Below are 21363 nucleotides of genomic sequence, written 5' to 3'. Positions count from 1 at the left end.
CCTTAGCCCTGTTCTTACATCGTGGTTATCGCTGGTTCTGGGCTATATTCCTATTTTCTCTATAAACACAGTTTCACAGCTTGGTCTTTTTGTGCATTTGTGTTCCTTCCCATCTAGACTGGAAATGTGTATTCCATGTAGAGGGTCATAATTGTTCTTGTATTCTTTCTTCTTTTCCATCACTTCTCTTTGAATATAGAATCACCATGTGTTAATTTGTTCCTTGTTTTTCCTATAGCAGATGATACTCTTGTAATTGTTATTCAGTGGTCACTATGTTGGAGGTATTGTACTATATAACTTTTTTTTTCAATCTCATTTATATAAGTATAATTATCTGCACAGTCTAAATTAAGAAGCAGAATATTTTAGTATGATTGTAAAACTTGTTCAGGCTCACCTGTGTGGTAATAGTAGAGTTAGAGTCTTAGCTATTACCACAGAGCTTTTAATTATAGTTCTCTAGCACCCTGAACTGTATAAATCAAGTCCTGTAGGTTTCCTAATTTCGCATTTCATGGGGCTTTACCCCAGCATTGCTGAAGTATGAAAATTTTGTCTTTTCAAATTCTCTTGTTAATTTTTAATCTCCAAATCAATAGTATAAGAGACTGAGGCTGTGGGGCTCATTACATCCCCAGAGCAGTGCCATTTAAGAACACCCACAGGAACCTCATTTACCTTCTTTTTCATGCAAAGGCACAGGAAAGGCCCACCTGTAAGGAACAGTTCTAGCCAAAATCAAGCCTTCTTTGATTCTGAGCTTCCCAGCTTCGCACACACCGTGAACAGCACACTTATGGGATTGTACACTAGGATACCCATTTTCTAAGTAATGCTTTGTAGTAAGTATGTTCATTTTGCACACTTGCTGTGTGTGCTATGTCAGTGATAGTGAATGGTGCAGGGAGCTTATAAGAAATGCTTATCTTCTCTGCCTGGACTTTCAGTGTTCAACAGCAAGTACAGGACATTGGGTGAGGCTGAAGTTTTACTCTTCACACACATGCTGTGTGACAGCATTCTTTCCTCCTTGCTGTTTCATAGTTTTGAGATGCTTTGTTTTTGTTCCTCTGGCCTTTACGGGCCCATACTATGAGCAGAAGTGGGTGTGTGAATTGTTCTTTAGGTAAGTGATTTTCACATTGGGGTGTTGCCTGAGGTGGCTTATTGGTGAAATTCCTAGGTGCTGTCATGTGTGAACTGCACTTTTATTTCAGCTTTTGTGCATATCACTTATGGTCAAGAGGAATGTAGGCATTTTGGAGTTAAAATTCTTTTATCTAACCACCTGTCTTCGTAGTTGAACTCAAATCATCTACTGGATTTTGTTGAGAACCATGCTAATGCCAGGGTTTAGATCTAGTACTTCTAGATCCTCTCATGTCCTCTCATGATGACAGCACTTAGAGGAGTTTTTCCTTTATCACAGCCCTCCTAGGAAATCCTTTTGCTTAAAGTCATTAGGAATTAGAGAATACACATAGCATCCTCAGCTTTACACTACACTAAATGGCAGAACCAGGTTTAGTCTTCTGTCTTTGTGCTGGCCTTCATCAAGCTGCCATGTTGCCCCTAGACTTGTAGTTTTTACTTAAAGGGCCAACATTACTCTGGTTAATATAATAGAAGCAATTCACAATAACCAGAAGTAGGTCCAAAAGTTTTTATTGTTGTAAACACTCATTAGTCTTTCCCAGCTCGTCTCCCAGCCTGTTGTCTTTTTGGTGAACATTTTATTTAGTAGAGATTAAAAAGTCAATAATTTGGTTGTTTGATCACACAGTTTTTACTGAGTGAAACTTGTCCTCTCTCAAGCTGTTGGGGAACTGTGGGGATACCTGGATGGGTGAGTGCTGATGTGTCACTGGACATCCAACGGGTAGAGTGATGTGAGCATCAGGGTGCTGCTTTTAGTGTATGTCAGATACGGTCTTTAAATTTATAAGGTCAGTTGCTTCATAATGTGTCTTTTTGTTAAGTGTGGCTTGCAGTAACTTCTACCCCAGACATGTCCATATCCTTTGGAAGGCCTTGCTCTATTTGAACTTGGGATCTATGCAAAGGTGAGGCTAGTTATTATGTATATAGAAGAAATTTCTGAAGAGTTGAAAATGATAATCCCACAAAGATAGAAGAATAGAAGTGACGGCAGGCAGGCAGCCCCCAGGAGGACATGCTGCTGCATTCTGTCTGTCTGCAGCAGAGAACAAGAGGCTCCAGGCTCCAGGTTTAGATCTGTCTTTTGGTGCCTGCATTTCAGCACCTGCCTAACAGGCAGGTGCAAGTTACAGACGTAAGCAAATTGCAACTGCATTTTAGTTGCGTCTCATGTCTTTCTGTGCTTATGAGGCTGTATTTACTTTGATAAAACAGATAGTCATCCAGAACACTGAAATGGAGAGGAGAATGTTACACTGTTTGAACCTAATGGACCAATAGAAGAGTTGTTTTCATGATCTACAGTATACGAGAACTATTTTGAAGGGAATGTTAAAAGAAGATTTATTTTTTGAAAACTTAAAATAAGATTTATATTTTGAAAACTGGAGTGTAAATGTTAGCACTCTATTGTACTCTTGACATCCAAATCCAGTTGAAGTGATGTGATTTCATGCATTTACAGTGATTTGTGTTAATTCCAAAGATATGAGGAGAAAGACCACCAACCCAAAGTATCAAGGCCAAATTAATTAAAGAAAGCAATGAATTAAAGCAAGCTTTTTTATTTGTGTACATGGACTATGTCCCCCTAAGGTGAGGTTCAAGGTGTTCGCAGTGGGTTTGAGGAAGACAGGTTTTATAACTCAGGAGTAGGTAGAGGGTTTTCAAATAGGGAATTTGGCAGAGAAAGTAGGTGAGATTGCAAGAGCAGAACACAAGCATAAGAAGTTAATTATCATGACCTCCTGAAGCTAAGACATGATTGCAAAGTTGTTGTGACAACAGGTAGTCATAACAACCTTTTGAAGCAAAGGTAGCGTTGCAAGATGGTCATTACAACTTTTTTAAACAAGGGTTTGGTTGCAGTTTCTCGGAACAGGCAATACAGAGCCATTTGCAGTTAAGTTTACAGGTGGAGCATAGCTCCGTGAGAAACAGAGATTAATCATAAACAGAATGAGTCTAGTTTGCCTTTACTATAAGATGGCTTTCAAGTCTAAGATGGAGGCGGGCTGGGTCATCACTTGCAAATAAGTTGGCTAATTATATTTTAAAAATAATTGAAAAATTATTTTTAACGTGTGTGTGTGTGTGTGTGTGTGTGTGTGTGTGTGTGTGTGTGTGTGTGTGTGTGTTGGTGCATGCTTGCCACAGCCTGCTTATGAAAGTCAGAGGACAATTTATGGGAACTGGTTCTCTTTCCTACCACATAGATTCTGGAGATTCAACACAGGTAATCAAGCTTGGCAACAATCTCTGTTATTCCTTGAGCTATCTTGCTAGTCCCCAACCCCAAAATTTTAAAAGATAATTTAATTTACTTTTTTTCAGATGGTCAGGGTCTTATTGGGTGGACCGCCTAGACAAGGAACTTTGTACCATTATGGAGTTCATGAACAGTAGAGGCAGCCTTCTGTCTGACATGTCTCTCTAGATCTTGTGGGCTGCCTTAGTGCACACGACTCAAATTGATCTCTCTCTTTAAACTGGCTTCGCTCCTTTTCAGAATTCTGTACCAGTATTTAGCTTTCTTTTGTGACCTCTCTATCAGAACCCACATCCAATGCGATCAAGCTGTGGTTAGCCCTATATGTAGGGACATCCCCATTTATAACGAGTTATCCTCTTCCTAGCTGTCCTTGCCTGTGTCACTTCAAGAGACAGTTACATGTCACCCCTCCCTCCTGGTGTGTGTGGGAAGTGTGTGTGGTGAGGAGGCGGATAGAGAGACAGAGAGTGAGCATACTGTTAAAATGTTTCAATACCTAGAGTGCCTTTTCCTACAGAATAAAAGCCAAGGCCTTTGTGGTCTACACCACCGTGACTCTTGCCTGCCTGGTCTGCTCCATCCCGTTCTCCCCAACCTGACCTCCATGGCACTTTTTGCTGCTGTAGCCCTGTGCTTCTTCCTCAGCCCATCAGATGTTTGTGGTGCCTTTTTTGTTACTGGAACCATCACTCCCTGCTCATTTAATGGTAGGGTTCTTCATCCTCTCTCAGTTTCCTCCTTTTATTTTTCTTCTCCCCCTGACCATTACATGAAATGCCTTCTGTTTTCCCTTGTTGCCTGCCTTCCTCACTAGAACTTACATTTCCCAAGAGCAAGGACTTTTCTTTGTTCACATGTCCCACAGAACTGCCTAGATCCATTCTTCTGTTGTGTGCCCAGTAATGGTTCTGTGATGAATGTATGAATGAAAAGGATACATGTGTGACTAGCAGTGCCAATGAAGGAAGAATATTACAGGCTTTGCTCTATGTTTCCTGTTCTTCTGTTGTGAGTATAAGATGAAACATCCATAAAGGGGCAGAACTCACTAGACCTGTCACATACCAAGTGAAAGTTAACAAGCTGACATAGAGCTTGAGGGCCAGAACATGGATGTTTCTTAGCAAGGCATTTCAGCTGGAACTTTTTTGGAGGGACATTTTTGTTTCTGGTTGTATCTGTGAATTGTGTTAAAAGTACAAAGTCAGTCAGTAGTCTATTTTTGCTGTGGATGGATGATAGGCTACATTCACACATCTGTATCAATTGACTACTTCTCTTTGGTCAGCCAGGTGTGCTTTCCATACATATTTTTAAACTCAAAATTATATTGAAAGTATTATAGTACTCATATTTTAAATAGCCAAATATAAAGAATTGTCATTTAAGTTAAACTGGATGAACAAATATTTTGCAGTTGAACATAAGCTCATGTTCTAGTCTGCACATGTTTTCCATTTTCCCTAATAGTGACAAATCTCCTCCTGAGTTTTTAATAGTAGAACCCCCCTTTGCTGATGTAGAGCGTGTGTTGGGTAAGACTTTCCTTCCTGTTAAGGTTTTTCTCCTGTGCAGTGGAACATTTTTGCTTGGTTATCTTTTTCAGACCTTAGCATTCTAATAAATGGTCCACTATTAAAAAAACTGCACTGTGGTTTCTGAGTTCAAATCTCTTAAATTGTACTTGGTCATGTAAATAAGCTGTGCTTTGCAACTTTGGGTTTTTAACCTTTGCTCTTTGCTATTAGCTTTATGTTTTTTTAATTATTGGAAAATGGAGGACACTAGGAAAGTTATGACTTAAATGGACTCTTGTTATTACTGTATTTTTTTTTAGAAAATGAAAAATGTTATTTATTCTTTCCAAATCAAGCAGAAACAAATATAGAACATCTATGCTGTTGTTTTTTGGCTCACCACTTAATATTATCACAGTTTGATTCTTTAAATGTGATTATTATTTTTCCATTATGATGATTGATGATATGACCAGATATTCATGGTTGCAAACATCCATCGTCATAGTTGTTATTGCCTACTATATAAAACAGAATGAATGGTGTTTTCAGTGTATGCAACTTTATTTGAATAATGAAGTAAAAATCATTTAAAATGCAAATATATAATTTTCTCCCTACATACTTTCCTAATAGTATATGAAAATAAACAAATATATGATTTTTCAAAAAGAAGGTTTTGTGATTCCAGAGACTCTTTTACTTTTGCTTTTTTTTGCAAATCTCTTCTGAGAGCCTGCAGGACTCGACATTCTTCACACTGCCCATTTGTGCAAACATGTCCAGATGAATCCAGTGTTTAATGTTAAGAATCTTATAACATGCCAGTTTGATTTGTAGCCTTTCATATCATAGAATGCTAATTAAAATCATATTTTTGCATGTGTCATGCCTTTCATGTACATATGCAAATAGATTCAGTTGCTTTTAGCTATTAGTAATTAACTTTATGAAGGACAGCTGTAATACATAATTAACAAAAATGTTTGCAAGCCCTTTACACTCAAAGTTACAACAGTAAATCCCTACCCCCACCCCCAACTTCTCAAATTAGCCATTTTTGTGTGATCTTCAGAGTGAAATCTGGTGCTGTAGAGAGTCATATAATCAATGTGGTGCTGTGTGGAAGGAAGGATGGTGTTCTGTCCATTCCATACATATGCTTATAAGTTTATCTGTTTCTAAATTAAGATAGTGAGTCAGGAGATACTCTTGTTTGTTCCACCTATGTTGATGTTTTCTTGGCACAAAAGCACATTTGTGTATGTGTGTGTGCATGCTGTAGATATAGTAAACACTTAAGTCATTTAAAAAACCTCTCCCACTTACAACTGTGTTTCTAAAGAAGCTTCATATAACGTATTCATTTTCCCTTTTACAATCCTTTAAATATTGAATAAAATGGTATTTTCTCAAGCCCATTTTATGATTGAAGTGTGAGATTGGCTAGGGGGCAGTGTACATTATACTGTGGTACTTTTTCTCTTTCTTGCCTGCTGACAGTGGAGAAAGTGACTAAAGAACCGCAGTCATTATTTTGATCTTTTGTACACTGTATTCCCATACCAGATCAGGAGCTCCTCAGTTTAGATGCAGTTATTTCCTTTGCTTCCAGTAGGGTGATAGCTTTAACGAAGAGGCAAGCACTGTCCAGGAACTATTTGAATGAGTGTGTCCATGTTGTGCTAGTGTGTATGCCTATACCAGAAACATTCTTAAATGCTCTCTACAAATTTCCAGCCAATTGTCAAGATATAATTCTATAATTAATTTTCATTTATTTTTTAGGGTTGCTTTTGTAATGAAGAAGCACTTAAATACTCACCTACTAGGCAAACATGGAGTTGGCACCCCAAAAGAAAGGTAATTTTCATTCCTTTGTAGTTTGTATTTAGTAAGTACAGTTGCTTTGTCTACTTTCAGTTTTGTTTAATGAAATAACTTCTCAAATTTGTATCAGTGGTTCATCTTGAATTTGTATCTTCCTTCTTAAATGCCATTTATTATGCCAACTTTTCAGAAAAATGTAATGGCATATGATAATTTTAAAATCAAGTCTTGAAATACTTGAAAGGTACACTGATGTAAACAAAACTATAACCGGAGGGAATTGTCCCTGGTAAACACCTTCATATATGGTAAAGCAAATGTTTAAACATTGCAGGGAGCAACTAAATGTTGTCTTTACTGTATTATTTTGGGGTTTTAAAATAACGTTTTTGAATTCTTACTGTAGACTTAAGCACACTGCTGATATTAAAAACGAAATATCATGTATCATCCTCCAAATAATAATACAGTTGCCATGTCCTGAAAAATAATATTACATTTATTGTGCCATCAACTTCCAGTTTTTTTTTCCTTTGGTGGTATATCATAATTAGCATTATCATGTAGGCTTTAATTATTGTAGCTGAACTGATATCTAGCAGTCAGCTACCAGGTGAGCATGGCTACTTCTGACAACTTTCAAGCTTTGGAGAGGTACTCACTCAATACTTGCAGAAACACCGTCGACTTCCTGAGCTGGGCTGCGTTTTCAGCTTCCCTCTGAACCCTCAAGAGAAGACTCCAGATTCTACACTCACTTGAGTGTCAGTCATGACATGTTGACAACTCTGAAGTCATCTACCAAATAATGCTAGGCCAGAACCTTATTAGCAATATCTAAAATATCTAATGGCCCTTTCACAAATTAAAATGCTTTCAGTTTCCTTAGCATTAGAGTATTGTTAGAGACTATGGTTATGTTCAAATATTAGCATATTGTGTCTGCCTCCTTTTTAAACCTAAGCTTCATTTTCTCATACTTTTTATTGTAATATTGAACTTATTTCTGGCTAAAATATACCCAGTTAACAAGTGTATCATAGGCAGATTATTCTTGAAATGTAGAAAATTGTGTACTTTCAGAGAATAATTTGGGATGTGTCAAAGGTATTTCATACTTAGTTTAGAAAATGAAAAACTCATTTTTATTACTATGTTCCTTTTGCTTTCACATGAGTTATCCTAATCATCTTATAATCTTGCGGAGTACATTATGATTCTAATTTTATAGCTATAAGGAATAGGAATCAAAAATATCGAAAAGAATTTTTTGTGCTCTTATTTTTTTCACACTTAGATCAGTGTCACGTATGTATAATTAGTCTTTATATACACATTATTTATCATGCCAACACCTTCAATGAGAAGATACCTCGTATATAGTATACGATGGTTTTGAAAGTCACGAATTTACTTTTTGGTTTTTCTATTTAGCTTTCCTGTGTCTTATAGGTATTTTCTGTTCCTTTACCTCTGTGGTATTAGCTAGAGAGATGTGGTGGTTTGAATGAGAACGGCCCCCATAGGCTCAGATATTTGGATACTTGGTCCCCAGTTGTTGGAACTGTTTGGGAAGGATTAGGAGGTGTGATCCATGTTAGAGAAGTTGTGTCACTTTGAGGTTCCAAGGGCAGGCTCTCTTTTCAGTTATTTCTTGCCCTCCCTCTTCCTCCTCCCCACTGCTTTCTACTTGCTGATATATATAGATGTAAGTAAGCTCTTAGCTACTGCTCCAGTGCTATGCCTGCCCGCTGCCTTGCTCCCAGTCTTGATGGTCATGGACTCGCCCTTTCGAATTTTACCCTGAATAACCTCTTTTCTTCTATGAGTTGCCTTAGCCATGGTGTTTCATTAGAGCAATAAAAAATAACTAAGACAAGAGGTTTACTGCCTTTCCATTGCTGTGACATAATGTCTGAGCTAATCATCCTTAAGGAAGGAAAGTTTGCTTTGGCTGTTAGTAACCATGGTCATTTGGTTCCATGTCTTTTTGTCTGTGACGTAGATGGGGCTGTGCACAAGTTGGAGGACCCTTTATCTCAGGTCACCTAGAGTGGGAGGGAGGTTCAGAAAGGGGCCAGGGTATCCTTTCGGATCCCGACTCCTCCCAGCAGGCCCAGCCGCTTACAGTGCCCAGCACCTCTCAGTGTTGCCTTGGGTTGGTGACCAAGATTTAAACAGATTTCCATTGGGAACACTCCAGATTCATCCAGTGACAGAAAGATCACATGGCTTCCTCTTGTGGGAGACACTGCTATGCTATTGCAGCCGTTACAGGAGCCTTGTCAAGCAGTGTGAAAATGCAGTTAGATTATCTGCAGGGCTACTTTTAAATTCTTCAAGGACAAGATTCATCTAAACTAGATGTCTTTAAATTTTTCTTCCTGTTAAAAATTCCTTTATTCAGATATATTTTTGATGTTGTCTTCTTTTCTGTCATTATTGTCAAGAATGATGCATCAGAAATCTAGAGTTAGGTATAAATACTATTTTTCAGTGTGCATCTGTGATTGGAGGAATCCATGACTTACAAATGTAATCTAGTACAAGGTTCCTCCTTTTTGTTTGTGGGGTTTTAAGCATCACAGAAATGGTGAGTTTGCTTTACCTTCAGTTTGGGAATAATGTTTGTCAATTAAGTTAAAGATTTTTCTCACCCATTTAAAACATTGATGCTTTGGCTATAATTTTGCAAACTTGCTATATTTTAATTTTTCCACGACAGTATAATCAGTTTATTTTTTATGTTGGGAATTTGATTCTACTCTCTAATGCATTGCATATTACAGAAAAAATGTAATAGAAATTAGCTAAATAGGCTGTGACAATTAAATTAATAATGCATTTTGTTTGTAAGTATTTAGGCCTTGTGCTTTGACTGATATATGAAAAATGATAATTTATTAAAAACAAATTCACATACTTGCACTATAAAGTTTGATGAACCAATAAATTTTGTCAGCATGACTAGCATGGAAGAAAAACAACTAAAGTTTCACATTTGTTTTTGAGGGCTCCTGAGTACTTGAAATGATGATAGCTTTGTTAAGAATCCAGTTTTTTAATATAAATTTGCATTAACTCACCTTAAGGTAATATAACATAGTATTTGTGAGATATTTTACACTTAATCCAAGCAACTGAATATTGCCACATCCAGCTCACATTTTTAAATAATAAACTCCAATTAATTTGCAAGTCCATTCTAAAGTAATCCCTATTTTTAAATGAGTAATTGTCTCTGTTATACAAGTGAGTGAAATTTCCTTATAACGCTTTGATTTCATTCATAATAATCTTTAATAGAGCTTTTTTACAATTATAAAAATTATAAAAATTGTAAAACTAAGTTCAGTCAAAACCAGTGTGTTTCCTGTGAATGTCAGGTCTGTGTAGTACAGTGCTTAAAGTCAACTGGCTTTGAACAGGCGGCCAGATAGGAGAGGTTTGTTTGCCTAGGAGTTTCATCTGCTTCTTTGATATTTTTATGCCTCCGAGTGTGTATGTGAGTGTGCAAGTGCGTGCGTGCTTGCTTGCTTGCTTGTGTCCATGAAATAATATCCTTGCAGGTAGAATCTATCCAGAATGCTCATGGTACTACTTTGGTATTAAAGGATTTTAAATTAGATAGTATATAATAAGCCATAAGGGTTAAATGATTTAGTAGACAGAGGAACTGCACCTGCAATTTAATAATGATTATCCAGATCACAATCTATGCTTGCTTTAGGGAAACTATGTTTGGAAGACGTCAGCATAGTTGTGTGTTGTTTTTATTCAAGCTGGAGGTCACTTCTGTACATTTCCTTCAGGCAAATGCACCTTAATAGTGTTGGTGACCTCTCTTTCGTTGGACATTTGAGATTTGGGGCTAGCTGTCATTTGTAAAAAGTTGTGATTAAGGTTATTTGCATGTGCATGGATAGGGGCTCTTTACTAGATCATGGGCAACATATTAGTAGTTATACCCCTGAGGAAAAATGACTCCTCCAGCAACCATTACCTGACAGTAATACCTCAGGGAAGAAGGGGGCCTCATGAACCCCTCTTCCATTCATGCAGGAATGGTGGTGGGTCCCATTTTGTGCAGATTTTGTAAAGGTAACTATTTGTCTTATGGTTTCTATTGCTGTGAAGAGACACCATAACCACAGCAACTCTTATAAAGGGAAAACATTTATTTGGGGTGGCTTACATTTTTAGAGGTTTGGTCCATTATCATCATGGTGTGGCATGGTGGTGTGCAGGAGACATGGTGCTAGAGAAGTAGCCAGGTGTCCTACAGGCAACAAGAAGTAGTCTGTCAAGTCACTGGGTGTACTTGTGCATAGGAGATCTCAGAACTCACCCCCACAGTAACACACTTTCTCCAACAAGGACACACCTCCCATAAGTGCCACTCCCTTTGGGGGCCATTTTCTTTCAAATTACCACACTATTATTGTTGTTGTTTTTTTAAGACAGGGTCTCTCTGTGTAGTTCTGGCTCTCCTGGAATTCACTCTGTAGACCAGGCTGGCCTTGATCTCAGAGATCTGCTAGCCTTTGTCTCCCAAGTGCTGGTATTCACAAGACTCCTCAGTCCTCTGTGTTGCAAGGCTTCCCTCCCCTGTCACACTCCCTCTGTCTCCTCTTATTTGTTCCTTTCTTTCTGTTGTTTGCAATCAGTGTTTCTTTTCTGTTTTAAAACTACCCACACAAGTTAATTTAGGAAAAATAAAATGCTTATGGACTCCTGTTGGGGTTAAAAATATCTACAGAAGAAATCTCTGTTGTAGTAAAGTGGAAGACAAACATGCCTGTTCTTTCAGTCTTGTTTACTGTTTACCATAACACTTAAGGCGCTTGCTGCATAACTTAAGTTATTAAGTTTTAATAACTTAAGGTACCTTTGCATGTTTCCAGGTTCCCTTTCTTCTGTCTTTTTTGTGTCCTCATTTGTGGACAGTTAGGTCTAAATAATAGTTTGCAGTCGTGTGACACAGTAGTTTTACGGAAAAGGAGGTTTTAATTGAAAGGAAGCCCAGTGAATCATTTCTCAGTAGAATGATTTAAGAGCCACATCATTTATCCAAAGGAAATGTTCTTCTCAATGGAAGATTGGCTTCTGCATTCAATGGGGTCAGTCAGTAGTTTATTTAGGTCATGTGGAGAGAGACACAGTTTTCACCAGTCACCCAGCCAAAGTTTAGGATTGTATTGGTCATTTTGACATTCTTTGTTTACCATGCATGTAGTGCTGCAGTGGGTTTTTTTCTGACATCTACTTTATAAGTTTTCTAGGTGAATGCTAACACAAATGTCTATAGCATATCATGTCTAAAATGTCTGTAGCATACCATGTCCAAATTCCACACAGTTCCGGGGTCTTAGCATAGAGTTCAAGGTTGGCCTTCAGCTTGACATTTTCCTGCCTCAGTGTTGTGTGCTGGGACAACATATGTGTGCCAACATGCTAGGTTTTGCACCATTCATTTCTTAAAGTGTGTGTGTGTGTGTTTTCCCTTTTATTATTATTATTATTATTATTATTATTATTATTATTATTGCTAAAAGCTGATTCTTTCGCTGTGCTGTTTTTGTTTTCTTTGTCCTATAGATCAGTTTTTACATTATAATTATTATGATAATGACTTAAACTTAAGAAAGTTTCAAGAAATAACATGAAATCAACCTTGTTGTTAATTCAATGTTTGGACTGCTGTTCATTAAAATGTCATATCTTGCCTGTAAGACTCAGGAAAGTGATTTCTCTTTGGTCTTTATTCTAGGAGATGTTGTGCATTCCTTGTAATGCTTTGTCATTTTAGACTTGGGTCCTAGCAAATCATGTATGTAATTGAGTTTTCCTCTTTGTGTTTGCTGCTGGGAAGCTTAGATCCAAAACTGTGACCCATCTTAAGCATGTGGGAAGGACTTCAGGGAGTGCGATTTATTTACACTGTTTTTTCCAGTTTCACTTTTTTTTTCTTTCTTCTCATGAGGAAGTCCCATTTATGTGAGTGATAAATTTTAACAAGCTCACATAAATCAAAGCCCTCATAATTCAGGAGTGCTGCAATAGGAACTTGTAAAGTCAAGTCAATACTTTCCTGCAAGTTCATGTATCTTTAGCCCCTTGGTTTTGTGTTTCTCTCTTGAGCACTGTACAGCCCTATTATTAGATACTTGTAGAAAATGTTCTTTCCATATCAAATGAAAACTTCTTGCATGCTTTAAGGTACCGCTTCACTCATTTTATTTTGCAGAATTTTCTCTTTTCGAGACTTGCTTCTAAGGTTTGTTTCTGTGCAGTTGATAATTGCTTCCCAGCAAACAGCAGTTTTTGCTTCCCCTTTATAGTAGGTCACTTGCTCTCAGTGTATCAGAAATTCTCCTTCTTTATTATGTATTGGTTATGACACACAAATGTTGGTGTGTTTCTGAGAATGATGGAGACTTTCTTGGTCGCAGATAATCCAAGTTATTCAAAGTTAGTAGCTTTTGAGTTCTTGTCTTCAGAATTTTAAAAAAATTCAGTGACCATAGCAGGGTGAATTTTAGAGAGAAGTTATAGATGCTCATAAGTGGAAGATAATAGAGAGTAGTATAGTGGACTGTGGGAGTCCAGCCCCTTGATAGCCCTCTCCCAGGGCCTGGGAAGAATCTAAGACCAGATGAATATCTAAGCTTTGATGATAATAAATGAATCTAAGTACATGAAACTCTTTAGTCCATACATTTTATTCTGAGTCAGTTCTCTCTCTACACAGCCTCTTTTCTGCTCTTGTGCTTCACTCCTCTGTCTCTTCTCTTCCTGAGTTCTCTTTCTACATGGCTTCAGTTCTGTTCCCACGCTCTGCTTCTCTCTGCCCCTCCTCTTCCTGTCCTCTTCTAGCCCTAACTAAGCTTTTCTGCTGCTGATCTTATCTTTATCCTCAGTTCCTCCATCCATGCTTGTTCCTTCCTTTCCTACTCTCCTGACCTAATCCAATCCACCTACCATACAGAAAAACTCTGCCTTGTACTTTCTTCTCTGGCCAGGCAACTCTGTCTGATCCAGGAATTCTGTCTCAATCTGGTATGCAAAAAAAAAAAAAACAAAAACAAACAAAAAAAAAACAACCCTTTTGTCCTGAGTCAATTGCTCTGAAATGTCATTTCACCTGTGAGGGGAAGGAAGGTCTGGACTTCATTTGCACCAGGAACAAAGCTATGCATCTACACTTCAGCCTGTCTCCTAGGCCTAATGCAGATCAGCAGTAGGTCTGAGAAGCTTATACTGTTTGCTATTATGGCCTAGGAGTATGAGCACACAAGAAATTGGTAACAGGAAGCAGCTGATATATTAAAAGCCGAATAACATCAAATATTCCTTGACACTTGACTTCTCCTTCAGAAGGATTCCTTGACCCTTCCAGGTTTAGCTTCATTACATACAGCTGAATCTCTATTTCATGTTCTTGCAGCAGCCTGCGGCGATGGTGAGGGAGAAGCAAGGAAAGCAGGGGTCCAGAAGTATAGGGCATGTCAACTGCTAGTCTGGAGACCTTTTCACGGCCTTGCTGCAGAGGCTAGGCTCAGGTATGGGAGGAAGTGGGCTGGGTCAGCCAGGTGTAGCTACCAGGCTTCCAGCTTTCTCCTCTCAGTTTTAGTCATTTTCACATAACAGTGTTGAGGCAGGATGCTCATTTAAGAGAAAACAAAGATACAGAAGCCAGAACTGTCTCCTTGCTTTACTTGTCCATTCCTCTTTCTGTTCTTAGCCAAACTGGGAATGTAACATATCTGCTGCTTTGAAAGAATCCTTGTGGTCCTAGTCATAAGATTTTAATTGTTAGTCTTTTGTCACATTTAAAGATGATAGCCTCTCCTCTGTTCCCATGGGATTTGGGTTTGGACTTGTTAGGCAGAGGATGAGAACAAAGAGACACATACACAAGTAAAATGCTGCAGTAAAATAGTTTTGTGTATGAGGCGCTCCTTTGAAGAAGGCCCTTGTGAAGGGCTGCCTTTTAAATGATTATAGCCTTACAGCAGTTCAAGGGAAGTGCATTGAGAGCTCTGAGATGCCCATGGGGGCAGTTTATCCTTATTCTAGGAGGTCTGGACTGCCCAGGGGCCTTGAGGAAGGCTTGGAGAGGGTAGTAAAGGAAAATACTTAAGATTATGGAGATGATGGCTTAGTAAATGCTTAACAAGGAAAGTATTCCAGTGGGATGGATGAGGGTTTGGAATGTGAGGTTAAGAGTAGGAGAGTGGGTTGGATTCTGGTGTTGAGGTCCTTGTCTGCTACTGTGTCTTGTACTTTCCCCTCCTTGTGTCAAGGAAGCCAACCCAGTAGAGAACTCTTGTAGAGCTGTAACTGACAGTGTAGAGTCAGGCCTTAAGGAAAGACATTTGGCCAGTGTATTGGCACTACTGTGGGCAGGTCTCTATTGTACCCCATCTCTTTCCTGGGCTGTTGCATGGCTGTAGACAAATTTCTAAATGGTCTTAATAAATAAAAAACACGGAGCTAGAAATTTGGGTTAAAGCCTGAGAGAAAGAACAGAGGAATAGGACAAACCATGAGCTAAAACCACGAGCTAACCTCACCTCACCAACTCTGCAGCTTCCAAAGAGAGTGACTTCCTGTCTACCCAGGCTTATATGCCTTGCTATTCTGCCATCTGATTTGCTCACTGTGTAGCTACATTACTTCCTCTTCCTAGCCAACTCTGTCACTTCCTGTCTGTACAGACCTCCAGAACTCTATGGTTGGAACTGGGATTAAAGGTGTGTGTCACCACGCTTGGCTCTCTTCCCTAGTGTGCCCTTGAACACACAGTGATCCTGCCTGCTAAGTGATAGGATTAAGGGCATGTACTACCACTGCTTGACTTCTTTGTTTACTTAAAATGGCTTGCTATTTTCTCTGATCTCCAGGCAAACTTTATTTATTAAAGCACAAATAAGATATCACCATATTTCAGCACAAATAAAATATCACCACACATGGTAATTCAGTTTTATATGACTCTCATCATGTTGCAGATTCCATGTGCAAATAAGCTTTTTCATCAATCAGTAGTACTTGTCAGAACTTCTTCTGTCTCCCTTTTTGCCTCTTTTCTTGTCTGTGTTCTCTACAATGCCTACCCAACAGTGCACGTCTTCTGGCTGTCACTTTTATCATGGATAAAGCTCATGGCCCATCTTGCTGAGTCTCTTTCTTGTTTATTCCTTCTGTAGCTGATCTTTTTCATCACATTCTCATTGAACACTAGAGAATAAAGGCTATATATGTGTGTTTATGTTTAATTTTTAGGTCAGAATTTACTTTTTCTCATTACTCACCTTTTCCCCCCAATGAAACCGAAATATTATAATATTGCAGCAATAATTATGTTATTCCATACTCCTTTATTGATTTATCAAGTAATTATTTAATTGGACAAAATGATTGAGATTTTTTTCTTGGGATTCTAGAGACTAATACTGCCATTAATATCAGCTGTAAAAAAATATTAGCTGTTTTTAAATTTTTAAGAATGTGGGTGTTTCCTACCAGTTTGAATCTCAAATTTTTTGGCCATTCTTTTCTCTAATTTCACTCAATTTCCTTTTAGAACACTGGCTTATACATCCAGACTCTGGTTAAATAGGCCTTAAACTCTTTTCTTTGATTCCCAGTCACTGCCAGAAATAAGGAGAACAAAAGCCTATATGTTTACTGCAGCCTTCAATTATGCCTACCTATCAACTTTGGCCAGTTTCATTATACAGCACTAACTTCTGTGAGAGGTTCTTTACATTCATGATTACTTGGTAGATTATTAAAAAAGTCCTAAGCAATATTTTTCCCAGGGAGTTTTCAGGAAACACAACTTTTCAAAGTAATTTTTATGAACTTGTGTCAAGGCGATTTGACCATCCATTTGAACCAATGAGTAACTATATTTTTATTTTCTTGATCAGAAGTGCTATGATGGAAAAATAAAGGAGTTATACAATTATTTCCTAAGATGACCTCTTCAGACTCCAATTCTTGTTCCTAATCAACTTGCATGATCTATTGTGAGCTTAGGATGCAGGGATTCTATTCTTAGGTAGAACGTTCTCTCCCATGTATATGTCAGCTGCCGTTGGTGTTCTGTAGGAGACTCTGTAGTTATCCCAACATTCTGCAAAGTATCTCTTTCATTTCAGCTGACCTTGACTCCATTCCAGGAGACTCCTAGCATTACTTGGTAGTTATTAGACATTAGAACCTACTCATGTTGCATTATACAAATCAGTATTTAATAGGGTCAAAACTCAAATATTGTTAATTTCACATGAATTAACATAAAGTTTACATAGAAGTATATCTAGCATGATACAAAAGTATAAAATTTTGCTTTCCAGGGATATATTGCCATTGTCATTGCCATGGATTTTAGCTAAATTGTGGTGTGTGTGTGTGTGTGTGTGTGTGTGTGTGTGTGTGTGTGTGTGTGTTTGAACAGTGGTATCTTAGATACTGCCTCAGTATAAAAGGAAAGTCAAGGTAAGATTTGAAGGCCTATTAGCTATTCGTGGTGAACATTTTCTGTCTCCATTATATTGAAAGCCAACTTCTCACTGTTGTCCAGCCTGGAGTCGATGTCAGAATATATTACTTTAAATACTCGGGTTCTGTAAGGCTTTTCCTAGATTTGATTTTTAAGTAATCAATTACTTCTTAGGAAGCTAACGTGCTTCTGAGCATGTTCTTCTATGTTTTCTTTAACAATAACTTCTACATTGGCTATAAATTAGGTGATTCATTTTAAGACATGAAAATTTTTTCTTCCTCAAGATACGGTTTAACTTGGTCTAAATTGTAATTTGCAAATGCTGTGTGAAAATTACAATGTAAGCTAGTATATATGTATGTTAGCTTGTGCTGTATGTTTCTTTTTTTTTTCCTCTCTCCTCTTTCCTTCCCTCTCTCACCTTCTCTCTGCCCCCTCCCCAAATCCACTCCTCCTCTCTTTCTGTTCAGAAACAACAGGCTTCCCTTCCATGAGTATCAACAAAGCATGGCATTTCAAGTTGAGCTGGACTAAGGTCCTCCCCTTGTCTTAAGGCTGGGTGGGCAATGCAACCCCATAGGAGGAATAGCGCTGTATTTTTTTTAATGAGTTAACATTGTGTTTTGTCCCGGAGTGGGTGGTCTAGACCACACTCCTACTTGGTTTGCATGCTGTTGTGACATTAATGCAAATATATAGTTATAAAATCACAAGACATTGTATATAGGTATGCCATTTTACAATTTTAAAAATACTTGTTTTTCAATAAAATGATTGAAGAAGTTTCTGTTTGCTAAGGTCTAAATAATTCCTGCTTCTCTCTTCCTTTTCATGCACGTGTGGCAAAGCAAGAGTCATAGGAAATAGCAGGTTCAGTGTAACACCTATAGAATGGTTTAATTTAAATTAGATAAAGTTTGCTGGTTTTATTCATTTATTTATTTGTTTATTTATGTCTCCCCTTCTTCTCCCAATACAGAGATCCACCTACTCTGCCTCCCTGAGTGCTAGGGTTAAAGGCATGCACCTCCACCACCCATTATTTTTATAAATTGAATTTTTATTATCACATATCATTCAGAGTAAAAGATTTCATTATAACATTTCCAAATATGCATATAATTTACTCATACTCCTATTCTATTCTTTATTATATTCCTTCCGAGTAGTCTAGTGAACCCCTGATTTTTACCTGTCCCACCTTCTTATTGCTGGGATTATAAACAGAGGTCCCCATGCCCAGCTTTTTAAACCATTATTTTAAAGTGTGTGTGTGTGCATTCACACACACGCAGGTGCCCCCACCATCCATGCTCGTGCCTCTTCCTCAGCCCTAGGAGACCAGTGGTGCTGGAGTTGCTGGCATCTGTGAGCTGCCCTTTGTAGTGTGAAGAGACCAACTTGGGCCCTCTGTAAGAGCGGCATGTGTTCAGTAAGCAAGGAGCCATTTCTCCAGCTCCAAGCCCAGCTTTTAAAAAGGGTTCTCAGAACTGATCTCCCTAGCCCATTGCCCTTCTTCAATATTGCAGATACACGGATACAACTTTGAAATAAGGAAAAAATTTCCCTAGATGAAATAACACAGTACCTGTTATTAAAGATATAGGAGCATACTATTTTGTTTCATGTTGTTGTATTTTATGTGTGTTTGTGTGTTGTAGTATGTAATGTATACATGTGTATGCACATGCATGGAGAAGACAGAGGTTGATATCTGATAATGGGTTTCTCTCTCAGTCACTCTCCATTTTGTTTTTTGAGGCAGTATCTCTTCCTGAGTCTGGATCTCACTCACTGTTAGCCTGGCTGGGCAGCCCCAGGGATCCAGCTCTCTTCAGCTCCCAATCCTTGGGTTTAGGGACCTGGTCTGCCATTCTCAGCTTCCTGCCTGGGTTGTGCAGATACAGATTCAACTCTTCATGCTTGCACAGCAGACACTTTGCCGACTGAGCCATCTTCCCAACTTTGAATGTAATGTGTGGATATTTCTTTTTGAACTACTCTCTTTAACGTCTTTCCCTGTAAATATATCAGGAAAGCAAAACAAACCCCAAAACTTTAAGTGAAGCATAGCTGTATAACCATATAAACTCTGAGATGAGAAATGTTGAGTTGGTGTTTCAGGAAGGTTTTTCTTCCTGCCTTGTATTTTGATGTTGGAACTGTCATTTTTTTTCTGCAGAATGGAGCAGTTCTTGGAGGGCAAGAGTCAGAGCCAACTCTTGTTCATTGTAGAGGAGAGGGCTTTTATGAACAGGTGGCTTGGGAAGCAAAGCCTGCAGCAGCCTGCAGGTGCCTCTCCATGACTTTCCCTACCTGTTAGTACTTGCCCTGCTCATCCTTGCCCTTTAAGGAAACCTAAATGGCTCTGTCTTCTAAGACATTCTAATCCAAACATGACAGTCTACTGGTATGGCTGTCTCCTGTGTCTGTGTATCTGTGCTTTCATAGGTGCATCTAGTTTCTTCCTGTCTTAGGCTCTTTCTGAGAGTGGTTGGACCACAGAGAACTCTTTAGCCTGGCTGCCTCCTGCTGTCCAGGGCATTGTGGCAGGGGATTCCTGCATGTATTCTTCAGTCACCTCCACCATTTGTCCTTTGTTTGGCCACTAGCCCTAAAGCTGTCTTCAAGGAGACCACAGAGTTTGCAGGTATTTTTCCTTATTGGTATACTTCATAGCTTTATTAATAGTTTGAGAATATGTTTTTAGAATAGTTACACCTGACAAAGAGCCTCATAAGTTTTTGGCAATCCTTGCTACCTTTCATGGGTCAAGTTGAGTCCTATAGGTGACTTTCACAGGTCTTAGTTCATTACTTTGCAAATATCAGTGACTTGATATTTTTAATTTGCACTAAGTAGCTTATTGTATACTTTTGTACTAGCAGGGAAACCTTTATATTTCTTAAATATGAAGATGGCTATAGACTTGTCCTTTTAATAACTCAGTTTAAAAATTTTGGAAATTAAAAGTAGCATGTATATATTTTTTAGTATTATTTCATGTTCATTTGTTTAAAAAAATAAAAAATAAAAACTCGTTATGAGTTCTGTGGTCCCTGAGGGAAGGGATCCCGTTTAAGACTGAGTGTCCCAAGGTCTCTCGCTCTGCACGTTGTCCAATTGTGGGCCTCTGTATTTGCTCTCATCTGCTGCAGGAGGAAACTTCTGTCATGATGGCTGAACAAGGAACCTATCTCTGAGGACAGCAGAATGTTGCTACGAGTCAGTTTACTGCTGTGTTCCTTTAGTAGAACAGTGGTATTTGATTTTCCCCTAGGTCCCTGGGCTGTCTAATCTCAGGTTCTTGGCCACCTGAGCAGTATCAGGCATTGGTTGCATCTTGTGGAGTGTGCCTTAAATCCAATCAGGTATTGGTTGGTTTCTCCAGCAAGCTTTGGGTCACTATTGGAGCACAGAAGAAGAGGCAGAAAGATTATAAGAGTCAGAGGGTATGGACAACACCAAAGAAACATGGCCATCTAAAACATGGCAGGCCTGATGGTCCATGCGAACTCAGAGACTGGAAGCATGCGCAGGGTCTGCACAGGTCTGTGCCAGATGGAGTCTCAGCACTGAGAGATGTGGATGCTTGCTTCCATCCCTTGCTCAGAAGCTGTCACCAATTGATAACCATCTGAAATGAAAAATTAGTCTCTTCCAGCTAAGTCTCACCGGTAATACAAGCCATCTTTAAGGGCAGGCTCTAGGTCCAACAGTAGATGGCCGCATAAAACGAACTCAGTGGTATCCTTGGAGGTTCTTTGTTTCATAATGTTTTATGCCATGTCCCCCCTTTTCTACTTGACAAGTCCTTTGTGTTTGTATTATGGCTTCTGCTTTTGAGTTTTTTTGAGATTTGTGTGTGTGTCTGTGTTTTTATGTTTTCAGAAAGGTTGTCAGGCATGTTCAAGCTAAAAACAGAAGTAATTTATATTTTATATCTAAGTATATATATTCAAGCTTTTTAGATAGAAGTAATTTATATTTGGATATATTTTGTACTAAGTTTTAAAATTTAATCTCTAGAATTATGATGTAAACTTAATAATTTATTATTTACCCAT

General features: G+C 38.4%; 1 protein-coding gene across 3 annotated transcripts in view; it reads left to right on the top strand.

Annotated features, from left to right (window-relative positions):
* Znf407 (zinc finger protein 407) overlaps positions 1-21363 on the top strand; it is a 426208-nt gene that overhangs the window by 158862 nt on the left and 245983 nt on the right. For 2 of the 3 annotated variants that reach the window (XM_052742697.1, XM_052742698.1), the window contains exon 4: positions 6739-6813. The exons of the other annotated variant lie outside the window; for it this stretch is intronic. In XM_052742697.1, coding sequence (XP_052598657.1) covers positions 6739-6813 — 75 coding nt within the window. The remainder of the gene's footprint in view (positions 1-6738; positions 6814-21363) is intronic. 3 annotated transcript variants of the gene reach the window in all.

This window comes from Peromyscus californicus, unplaced genomic scaffold (genome assembly GCF_007827085.1).
Source record: "Peromyscus californicus insignis strain IS unplaced genomic scaffold, ASM782708v3 Scaffold_17__1_contigs__length_78620276, whole genome shotgun sequence".
Taxonomy (NCBI): domain Eukaryota; kingdom Metazoa; phylum Chordata; class Mammalia; order Rodentia; family Cricetidae; genus Peromyscus; species Peromyscus californicus.
The sequence above is the reverse complement of the archived record's forward strand: the minus strand, read 5'-3'. Positions and strand labels throughout refer to the sequence as shown.